Source organism: Gossypium hirsutum, chromosome A02, assembly GCF_007990345.1.
Source record: "Gossypium hirsutum isolate 1008001.06 chromosome A02, Gossypium_hirsutum_v2.1, whole genome shotgun sequence".
Taxonomy (NCBI): domain Eukaryota; kingdom Viridiplantae; phylum Streptophyta; class Magnoliopsida; order Malvales; family Malvaceae; genus Gossypium; species Gossypium hirsutum.
The window spans coordinates 56,408,450-56,421,084 of NC_053425.1; the positions used below are offsets into that span (position 1 = coordinate 56,408,450).

Below are 12,635 nucleotides of genomic sequence, written 5' to 3' on the forward strand. Positions count from 1 at the left end.
ATGTTATTATATATCGATGCCACTGTCCCGGATAGGGTCTTACACAAAATCGATTAACAATGCCAATGTCCCAGACATAGTCTTACACGTAATCTCAATACAATGCCAATGTCCCAGACATGGTCTTACATGTAATCACATCTAGATAACCTAATGTCATGACATTCGTATCCTATTCTATTCCAAAGGTTCGTACGGGACTTTCAGATATCGTAACTTTGTCAACTCTTGGTCGTAAGTGCTCATTCAACATTTATAACATTTCCATGACAAGTAAACACATGTAATTCAATTTAAAGACATTTATTTGCATATGAACTTACCTCACAGTCAGAATAGAGGAACTGGATCGACTATTCGATAACTTTCGATTTCCCTTGACCTAAATCTGATTTCTTTCGTTCTTGATCTATATACATTCAAAATTAACTTTTTTATTCATCAAAACATTCAATTTAGTCCACATATTTGGGCATTTTTGCACTTTAGCCCCTAAAGTTTCATATTTCTTACAATTTAGTCCTTATTTCACAAATACACAAAATTACCCAATTTCTTTCAAATACATGCTAGCCGAATTCTCCTAGTATACATATCAGCCCATATTTCACATTTTAACCCTTCAAATTACATTTTTCACAATTAACTCCCTATTTGACATTTTTGTCAAAAATCACTTAGCAAAACGTTAATATCTATCATCAAGCTTTCATAATTCATCAACAATCATTCAAAAGCTCAAGCATTCATCAATGGAAACTCACAAATTCATCAAAATTTTCAAAAATTAGGGTACGGGCTAGCTAGATTACTAAGCAACGATCACAAAAATGTAGAAATTATTAAAAATCGAGCTAAAATCGTACTTTAATCAAAGCCTCGAGTTGCTGAAACCCTAAACACATTCAAGCTTTCTTTCCTTCTTCAAATTCAGTGCAAAAAGATGATAATGGACTAATTTCATGTTTGATTTATTTTAATTATACATTTATTCTATTTTTACCATTTTAACCTTGGTTTATAAACACTTAAAACATCAAATATAAGGCCATTAATGTCCATATCCACTATCAATGGTCTAATTACAACATAAGGACCTTTCATTTAATAAGCCATAGTAATTAAGCACTTTCAACTTATAATATGGTACTTTTGCATTTTAAGTGATTAAGTCCTTTTTCTCAAATTGAGCTATTAAACGATAAAATTAGCTCACGAAATTTTCGCACATACATATTCACATGATGTAAACACCAAAAATAATATTAAAATAATTTTTTTGATCTTGAATTTGTGGTCCAAAAACCACTATTCCCATTTAGCTAAAACCAAGCTGCTATACAAAGCTTTTATTATTCATTGAGACTATGACCACTTCCTATCCCGATGAATCAAATATAGTGCAGCATTTATCTTTGAAAACAACTGTGTATTTCTTCTCTATCAATTGACCAATGCTAAGGAGATTATGATATATTTCAAGAACTAAAAGCACATCTGTAATTACTTTAGTACCTGTTGGAGTGTTGATTAGCACATCCCCTTTTCTTTTAGCTTCAAGAAGCTGTCCATTTCCAATTCTAACTTTTCAAATGGAACTTCTATCAATCCGTTTGAAGATGCTTTAATTTGAAGCCATGTGGTTTGTGAATCCACTATCAACGAGCTATTTCTTTCTATTTTTGCTGAAGGGTTTGCATGGTGCAATGAGTTGGGCGTTGTAGGATGCTGCTAACAACACTTCTTCTTCACTTGCTTCAGTAGTCTGAGCTTGAGTGTTTTGTTGTTGTGCGTGCCCCTTATTCTTACACACCCTCTCCATATGACCGAATTATTTACAACTTCTACATTGAATATTTGGCTTGAACCAGCAATACCTCTCCGAGTGATTTGTCTTTTTGTAGTAAAAGCATGGTGAAATTTCTTCCTTGCCACCATATCCCTATCTATCCTCTTTCTTCTCTATCCAACCTTTCTTACTCTTATGTTTCTAGGAGTTCGCATCATCAATATTCAAGACTTGTAGTGCTTCTTTTGTGCGCTCCTAATGCCTTGATGATCTTCTTTGCTCTTGAGCATACAGGGCATTTATCAACTCTAAAAGAGAGACTATCGAGAGATCCCTTGAGTCTTCGAGTGAGGAAATATTTGATTCATACCTCTCAGGAAGTGTTGTTATGACTTTCTCAACAACCCCGCTACCTAGGAACTTTTCCCCAAGTAACCTGATGTTATTTACTACCACTATAATCCTGTCTGCGTACTGTTCACTGTTTCAACCTCCTTCATCTTCAAATTATCAAAATCTCTCCTGAGATTAATGAGTTGTCACTGTCTGGTCTTATTTGAACCTTGAAACTCCTCTTTTAGCTTATCTCAAGGTTGTTTTGGGGCTTCGCAAGCCATAACACGTGTGAATATGAAATTCGAAAAGCCATTTTGTATATAGGACATTGCCTTGTATCTTTTAACTCGCTCGTCATTGTAGTGTTTGATTTGAGTAACTGTAGCGTTGTCCCTTAATGGTGCTAGCTCGACATTAGTATTTACATCCTCCTACAAGTCATAAGCTTGTAGGTAGGTCTTCATCTTAACAACCCATATGATAGTTTTCTCCATTGAAAACAAATGGTGAAAGTGGTGAGAAACTTACAAAAACCATGTATAACTCAAAAAGAACAATAATGACTCGTAAGAAGACAACTCTGGTACCACTTGTTGGAATTTCGATACTAAGAAAGAAAGAATTGCAGAGAAAAAATGAGGAATTTAGCAACAAAATTGTTTACTAAGGTTTTTATTGTTTTTCACTCGTATATTTTGAACAATGTAAGAAGGGTATTTATAATAAGAAAAACTCTTAAATATGAAAAGAAATAGCAAAGATTTTTATACTAATTAATGTCAAATATATTATGCTAATAAATGCTAAACATATTATACTAATAAATACTAAATCTTTTAGAAAGAAAATATATTTTGTTTAACATGACTTGCAAGCCATCTCTTTAAATCCAGTTCGTATTTTTAGTTCACCAAAGTAATGAGCTTGCCACTTTCTGTGAGTCCACCAATGTTAGAGGATTCACCAACTTTGCATGCTACATGAACGACCATCTCGCTATAGAAACTCCATGGTTCAAATGTGGGAAAATTAACCTGAAAGTGCAAGTAAAATAGTAAGATAAAACAAAAACCAATGCACTTTCCAAAATAGATGACAACATTGTAGTAAAAAGCAGACTAGGTTCTAAGAATTTGTTTACTAAATGGAATGACTAGAAACAGTTTGAATGTGAAATTTGTTTTTCTTTTTTAGTTTTTCGAGACTCTTGGTCTTTGTAATTTCTTTACGTACCCCATTATGGTTGCCCCAATGTTAATGATCTCGAGCACTTCAAGTAGACACTTAAGAGGATTTTTTGTGAGATTCTCTCGTTTTGCAATCTACTTAACAAATAGATGCACTTATTAATTATTACATCAAGTTTCAACTATTTCATCATATCTTATATTACTTAGGACATATCAAAGTGCCATCCTACCTAAGCTTATAGCATCAAACCACTTCCACCTAAACCGCTAATAACAACTCAACACATGACACCACGTAACAAAGGACGAAAAATATATAAGGCTTAAAATCTAAGGAGAGACCTAAGCAACCCATATTCCCTCTTATCCCAACCTATCCCAAGCCTTATTCTCTCCTCATTACTACCAATCCGGCCACCTTACCTGGCGGACCTCCACCCAATACTAAACAAGGTGAATCACTCATCTTCACCACCTACCCATCCTTGTATCATCCGTAGTCATATTAAGCTCCAATTAAATTGGAGTTGGATCCCTAAACGAAAGGTAGTGCTTTTTCTCCATCCACAAAATGTGACTCCGATATCTCATTTGGCATTGAACTTATTACCATTGGAGTCAACAAGTGTTGCAAAAAAATTGCAGTTTTCCATGCACCCTCGATTCATTACTTTCCCAACTTTTATTAGTGCTGCATTGAACTTGCCTTTTTTTTGTTTTCACCAGTTGTTTGTGGCACTTTTGGGTTCTAGTTTGAAAACTTATCAAACACATTATCCTGGTATTCTAAGTCGTTCAATCACTTTCCATTGGAGTAGGATGAAAACAGGAAATAACCTCATGAATTCAAAGTAAAAATTTGATCAAGAATGACTGGATGTGCAGGGAATGATTGTGCCATGTATTCTTTTCTCACAGGAAATAGCCGTAGAGAATCAAGCATATATGCACTGGCTGATACTAGGACTAAATTTTGGGGCTAGTAAAATTTTCAAAATTTTAGGAGTTTAATGAGAATTTCTTTTAAAAAAGAAATTGAAAGTCTAATTAAAATTTTAAAATTTTTTTGTGAGATTACAGAGAATTTTTAAATATTTTAAGTGAGTTTAATTAAAATTTGAGTGGGTCTAATTAAATTCTTTTAAATATTTCAAAGGAGAAATCATAATTTTTCAAAACTTGGGGGGGGGGGGAGATAGCAAAGAACACCGTTTGGTTACTGGAATTTTTACTGAATTCAGACTAAAAATCTTAAGAACCCTACTATCTCCATGTTCGTGGTAGTTCATGGGGTTGTGAGAAACATTTTGTAACCATACACACTGACAAAACGAAAATACATTTTTCTTTCCCCCTTATCATTAATCTTTCTAATTTAGGTTGAGGCATAGCTATCAAGTCTATGCAACTGTGTGACAGAGCGATAGAGCTGCACCCATACACGCTATTTTTGCAGGTAATTTGTTTTCCAAGTTCGTAATTATGCAATACAAAAATTTCATAATCTATTTGGTAAACATAACAGGAACATCTCTATCATGAAAGTTGACTATGACAATGCATTTTTTCCCCATTTTTTACTATAACATATAATGACTAAACCTTTACAAATTATCGTTTTTTATTAAGAAGTTCCAACTAAAAAAGGTGCTTCTTTCTTTGCATGGCAATCCTTTGTTCCCCTATATATCTTAAAAACTTACGAGACTAATGATTTTACAAACCAAGATAAGGAAGATTTATATAAAAGAATTTAATCCAAGCTATGCAACAAAGTACTTATGTTTGACTTGATTGATCAGTTGTCTGTCTCTTTCATTGAAACAAAATCCTAACAGTGAAAAGTTGTAATGACAGAAGAACGCAGAGGAGAATCCAAACATTGGTTCTCTAATGCTTTTGATACTTGACTTCAAAAGTTTGGAGTGCAGGTCTCCACATTACCACATCTAATGAATGAATGAATCTAGCAAGAATTTTAGGATTATCATGTTGAGATGCAAATGCTTACATGATAAGTTAACTGGTGAAATCTTCTCCAAGTTATGGCCCCTTTTTATATCATTCTGCAATTAGTTTGGTCGTTCCTTCCCAGGAGTATGAGTAGCGCTCTTAGACATTCCCTTGTTAATCAGCACGTGCACTTACTATCAGCTCAGCCTCCAAAAAAGATATGAACTACACGTTCGGGTCTTCTTCTCTCCCTCCGTCCCTCTTTCTACTTTATAATTCTCGATTCTCCTGTGTTTTCTTCCTCAATAGTGCCAGAGCCAATTGAAATAGCACAATGTTTGCTTATATCTCCTTCCAAGTATTCCAAATGATGGCATTATGCAGTCTGCTCCTACAGTCTGATATGCTGCCTTGCAGCCATTATCACATGACTAAGTGCTATCAAGTTTGCCACTTCACTTAGTTCAGTTCTCAAACATGGTACATTATAATCAACGCACTTAGTTCAGTTCTCAAACATGGTACATTATAATCAACGGCATTCTTGCATGAAGGCATTTCGGGAGAACATATCACCACTGTCAATAACTGCCTACCTACCTCTTTCCCTTACGTCTTTAATTTCATATCTTAAGTGTAGTATGAGGATTCAATTGGTTAAGTTGTTCAGCAGTCCATTCCCCAAACCTCACAGCACCATGCTTTTTGCATGCATCAAAGACTCTAGTCAGCATGGCAACAGTTGGCTCAAATGACATACTCTTAATAAATTTCTCGAGCTCCTCCATGCACCCACACCTGCTATAAAGTTCAATCATACACTCATAGTGTTCCATCCGGGGTATAATGCAATAGTCATTGCTCATTGAATTAAAATACAGCTGACCCAACTCTGCTTCATGCTCACATATGCATGCAAGCAATATACCATGAAAGGTAACGTGGTCTGGTTTGACTCCTTCCTCCTCCATCATGCCAATAAATTCAAGTACTTCTCTACCCCTTCCGTTGTGACAAAATCCAAAAGTCATGATGTTCCAAAGAGCAACATCACGTGAATCTGCCTCTTTGAAAATCATGAAAGCATATAAAATGCAACGACATTTAGAATACATGCTAACCAAAGCTCCTCTTACTGCCATATTCAGCTCATAACAATTTCTAACCATGAATCCATGGATTTGTTTGCCATGATTAAGTGCAAATATATTTCCACAAACTGTAAGAAGGGTTCCAAAGATATTTATGCTGGGTCTGGAGTCCCATTGAATCTCACTAAATAACGTAATAGCCTGCTCACCCCGCTGATGCTGCGCATAGCTAGTCAGTAAAGCATTCCAAGAAACAGTATCCCTTCCCTGACTCATTTGGTAAAACCAAACTCTTGCACTGTTCAAGGTTCCACATTTTCCGTACATGTCAAGAAGTGCATTACTTACAAATATATTGGAAAAGAACCCATGTCGGTAGATAAATCCATGAACCTTTTTCCCCATTTCAACGTCTGACAGGCCAGCACAGACATTTAAAATTAGAACAAGCGTCACATGGTCAATATCTTTAGTCATTCTCCGCATAAGAAAAATAAATTCTAAGGCATCTTCCCATTGAGACAAACGAGTATACCCTGCTAGCATTGCATTCCATGAGATTACATTCCGTTCTGGCATCATATTAAAGAGTTCCCTTGCCTCTCTAGTTCTCCCACTCATGGCATAACCTGACATGATTGCAGTCCATGAAATCAAGTCCTTGGAACCAAGTTGATCAAATATAGTACGAGCAATCTCTAGCTGCCCACATTTTACATACATATTAATGAGTGAATTAGAGACCACTTTATCCTTCTCAAAGTTAGTCTTAACCACAACTCCATGAATTTGCAACCCTTCCTTAAGTGCTGACATGCTTGAACAAGCAACAAGAGCATTAGAGAATGTAAAATTCAAAGGTCTAACATCATCTCGAAGCATCTTAAAAAACATTAATATTGCCTCCTCTCCATCCCCTACCTCAATATACTGCCGAACAATCACATTCCAGGAAATAATAGTTGGATTCTCTATCTCGTCAAACATCCGCCTTGCATCACTTATAAACCCACATTTTCCGTAAACATCAACAAGTGAACTTCCCAATATCACATTTTTATAATGACCATACTTCACAATCATCGCATGAACTTGCCTTGAAAGGCTAAGCTCTAAAACAACACCACAAGAGCCCAAAACACTAGCGAACGAAATCTCATTCGGCACAAGTCCTTCCTTGTTCATCTTCGAAAACAAGAACAAAGCCTTTTCTCCAAACCCATTTCGTGCATAGGCCGTTATCATCGAATTCCATGAACCCCCGTCCCGTTGAGGCATTTCATCAAACAGTCCCCTTGCGTCATCCAAACACCCGCATTTTCCATACGCTTCGATGCAACGGTTCAAGAGGAACACTGGGGGAAATGGGCAGAACGTGACTAGGTGGGATTCAAGTTTCCGGGCTTCAACGATAGCTTTTTTGTCAGAACAGAGGGCAAAAAGATCTGCGTAAAGAGAGTGAGGTAAGGGTTCCGGGGAAGCAAAGAGAACTGAAACGGCTTGTTGAAAACGACCTGCCTTAAGGTGGCTGAGGATTGATTTTATTATGGATTCGATGCCTTGGGGTTGCTTTTGGGGTTTATTGTTTATGTTTTGAAGAAGACGCTTCAGTATTGAGGATGCACTCACTGCCATGCAAAAAATAAATATCAAAACTGAGCCCAACACCCTCCCTGGTTTTTCGAAGAGGAAAATTCTGATGCTCAACTACTTAAATGCTACCGCGTAACAAATAACCCTTATTACCTATTTTGCCCCTGTACTGTACATTATTTCTTAATTTGATAATTCAAGGTTTTTTTTTTTTGTTAAATTAGGCTCTACTTCCATTCTATCTGCCTCTTTTTTCATTCACAATTTCGGTTTAAATAATTCCTCTCAACAAATCAATTGTGATATGTAAGTCAAAAAAAAAATTAAAGATAAATCCATTAATTCATTCAATGAATGGAACCATATAATTTAGGAAAAAAATAATAAATACTCATTGTAGATAGTGAAGGACAAGCTCTATCAACACAACAAAGATTTTAGCCTCAACATCAATAGAACATTATGACACGTTGACAATTGATTTTGTAACAACTCAAGCACAATATATCTGAAGTGATTGCAAGCACTTAACAACACAATAAGGAAATCAGCCCCAGATGGTCCAAAATGTCTAGCAAAAATCGACAAAAGAATCAACATTCACCAAACTAGAGAGGACGACAACAAAATCATTCCTAAAACCACTTGTAAAACTAATATTACATGCATAAGTAAGACTAAAAATCGTGCTACAAGAGCAGACAAAAACTTCTAAAACTGAATACTTATTAAATAATGGGAAAGCAAACAAAAAAACATATAAAACTTAATACAACACTAGTCCAAATCGACTCATGAAATAATTTATTATTCTGAAATATTCTCAAAACAGAAATAGATTAAGAAGCTGATGAAGAGTCACTCACTTTCCAAGAAAAATTACAGGTGGCCAGTGGAGTTTTAGCGAACGACTAGTATCGTCATCTGTTCATCACAACTTGTGAAGACAACAATGATACCCACAAAATAGATCTACAAATTCAAAAAGAGAGAAGACATGTGGAGTGAATGAGAAGAATAAAGAAAGAAAGAGTTGGTGGGAGGGACAAAAAAAGCGGCAATAGTCAGCTCGGAAATTGGCACCCCCGCTGAGCAAAACAAAAGATAAGAAGCAAGCGACTTGGATTTAGTCACAAGCCATCACAAGCCATCACATGACATAGGACTTGGTGTGTCGCGACATCACCTCTATATGGGAAATAATCACAAGCTAGGGGCGTCTTGGTCCGCACAATCAAACATTAAGCACAAAAATGGCAACTGACCTAGGGCTAAGGGCAACGACTACTCTAAAGTCTATAAATAGGCTCATTTAACACACGTTATAGATAACTCGTTCGGAGATTTCGTACGACCCAATGAATCTCGGACTCAACTTGCCCTTACGGCCAAATCTGAGTACCTTTTTCCAAGGCGAAACTTTAAGAAACACTTTATCTCCCACCTGATATTCAATGTCTTTTCGTTTCAAATCCGCATACGATTTCTGACGATCTGTGGCTGCTTTCAGACTTTCACGGATTACCTTTACTTTCTGTTCAGCATCTTTAATCAAATCAACTCCGAAAATTTTACTTTCACCGAGCTCGGTCCAAAACAATGGTGTACGGCATTTACGACCGTACAAAGCCTCGTAAGGTGCCATCTTAATACTTGATTGAAAACTATTATTGTAAGCGAATTCAATCAAAGGTAAATACTGTTCCCATGAACCACTAAACTCGAGGATGCAACATCTCAACATATCCTCAAGTATCTGAATTATCCGCTCGGATTGACCATCGGTTTGTGGATGAAAAGCGGTGCTAAAATGCAGCTTAGTACCCAAAGCTTCTTGCAATTTCTTCCAAAATCGCGAGGTGAATCTCGGACCTCTATCCGACACGATAGAAATAGGTACCCCGTGTAATCTCACAATTTGAGAAACATACAATTCGGCTAGTTTATCCAATGAAAAATCCGTACGCACGGGGATAAAGTGAGCCGACTTAGTCAGTCTATCAACAACAACCCAAATCGCATCCTTCTTACTTGCTGACAATGGCAGTCCGGACACAAAGTCCATTGTGACTCGATCCCATTTCCTCTCGGGTATCATGATCGGCTGAAGTAATCCTGAAGGCACTTGATGTTCTACTTTCACTTGTTGACATATTAAACATCTCGAAACAAAGTCGGAGATGTCTCGTTTCATACCATGCCACCAAAACCGACGTTTCAAATCGTTGTACATTTTCGTACTCCCCGGGTGAATTGACATTCGGCTACAATGGGCTTCGTTCAGAATCATCGAAATGAGTTCTGAATTCCTTGGAACACACAAACAACTGCTGAACCTCAAATAATCATCATCATCAATTAGAAAATCCGATTCCTTGTTCGGAACACACTCAGACCGTTTTGCAACCAATTCATCATCAACTTTCTGGGCTTCACGAATTTGATGAATCAATAATGGTTTGCCTTTTAATTCAGCTACTAACACATTGTCGGGTAGAACAGACAAGTGCACATTCATCGCTCGTAAAGCAAACAATGATTTTCGGCTTAAGGCGTCCGCAACCACATTAGCCTTTCCCGGGTGGTAATCAATGACAAGCTCGTAATCTGTCAACAACTCAAGCCAACGTCTTTGTCGCAGATTTAAGTCTCTTTGAGTCATCAAATATTTGAGACTTTTGTGATCCGAAAATACATGGCACTTTTCACCAAATAAGTAATGTCGCCATATTTTTAAAGCAAATACGATGGCAGCTAGTTCGAGATCATGGGTCGGATAATTTTTCTCATGTGGCTTTAATTGTCTCGACGCATAGGCCACCACTCGACCTTCTTGCATCAATACGCAACCCAACCCAAGTAGGGATGCGTCACTATAAATGACAAACTCTTTGCCTGATTCGGGTTGCACTAAAATTGGAGCTTCAGTCAAATAAGTTTTCAGTTGATCGAAACTATTCTGACATTTCTCCGTCCATTCAAACTTAACATCCTTTTGAAGTAGCTTCGTCATTGGTGTGGCTATCATCGAGAAACCTTTTACAAATCGTCGGTAATAACCGGCGAGCCCCAGGAAGCTCCAAACTTCGATAATATTTCTTGGAGGCTTCCAGTTAAGTATGGCTGAAATTTTGCTCGGGTCAACTCGAATACCCGATGCGGATACCACATGACCCAAGAAGCTAACCTCTCTTAACCAGAACTCACACTTACTGAACTTAGCATATAACTGCTTATCCCGCAAAATTTGCAACACTAATCTCAGGTGCTCAACATGTTCGGTCTCATCTCTTGAATAGACCAAGATGTCATCAATGAACACAACTACGAACCGATCCAAATATGGTCTGAAGATCCGATTCATCAAATCCATAAATACCGCAGGGGCATTAGTGAGCCCAAATGGCATCACTAAGAACTCGTAGTGACCATATCTCGTTCTGAAGGCAGTTTTGGGTATGTCCGAATCTCGAATTCGTAACTGATAATAGCTCGATCTCAAATCTATTTTTGAGAACACTGAGGCTCCCTTCAGTTGGTCGAACAAATCATCGATACGCGGTAACGGATATTTGTTCTTTATTGTCACTTTATTCAGCTGACGATAGTCAATGCACAACCTCATGGTTCCGTCCTTCTTTTTCACGAACAATACTGGTGCACCCCAAGGTGAGAAACTTGGTCGAGCGAAACCTCTATCCGTCAATTCTTGCAACTGAGCTTTCAACTCTTTTAACTCGGTTGGTGCCATACGATACGGAGCTATCGAAATCGGCGTAGTCCCAGGTACAAGCTCAATACCAAACTCTATCTCCCGAATAGGTGGTAAACCCGGTAATTCTTCAGGAAAAACATCCGGGTATTCACAAACCACCGGCACAGATTCGGGTTTCTTTTCTAATTCTTTATCATCAAGTACATACGCAAGGTATGCTTCGCACCCTTTTCTTACATATTTTTGGGCCAACATTGAGGATATTACAGCTGGCAACCCCTTTAAGTCCGTAGACTCAACTCGGATTATCTCGTTATTTGCGCACCTCAAATCAATAGTCTTGCTTTTGCAGTTCACAACTGCATCATGCGCGGTCAGCCAATCCAAACCAAGAATAACATCAAATTCATCAAATGGCAAAAGCATCAAGTCCGCCGGAAAACAGGACCCTCGAATTACTAGGGGACATTCCTTACACACTTTGTCGACAAGCACGTAACGACCCAAGGGATTTGACACCCGAATTACGAACTCAGTAGAATCAATAGGTAAAGTCTTACTGGATGCTAAGGTTTCACATATGTAAGAATGAGTAGAACCGGGGTCAATCAAAGCAATTACATTAGTATCAAAGAGAGTAAAAGTACTGGTAATAACATCAGGCGAAGAAGCATCCTCGCGGGCACGTATAGCATAAGCTCTAGCAGGCGCGCGAGCCTCGGATCTGGTCGTAGCATCTCTAGATCCTCTCTGACCACCGCTAGCATTGCCCGTATTTCTAGATGGTCTACCTCGAGCAGTGGTAGCACCCGGTTTCCCACTCTGATTTACATTCTGTTCAGACAACCTCGGGCAATCTTTAATGAAGTGGTCAACTGATCCGCACTTGTAACAGGAGCGGTCAGGGAATCTACAACTCCCCGAATGCCATTTGCCGCAATATCGACATTTCGTTCTGTCTCGACATT

At 37.7% G+C, this 12,635-nt stretch overlaps 1 protein-coding gene across 1 annotated transcript; it reads right to left on the reverse strand.

Annotated features, from left to right (window-relative positions):
- Positions 1-4,912: 4,912 nt before the first annotated feature.
- Positions 4,913-8,117, reverse strand: LOC107890139 (pentatricopeptide repeat-containing protein At3g26540). Its single transcript, XM_016814648.2, has one exon. It carries the CDS (start codon positions 7,992-7,994, stop codon positions 5,892-5,894), a length of 2,103 nt encoding a protein of 700 aa, XP_016670137.2. The 5' UTR covers positions 7,995-8,117; the 3' UTR covers positions 4,913-5,891.
- Between the last annotated feature and the right edge of the window lie 4,518 nt (positions 8,118-12,635).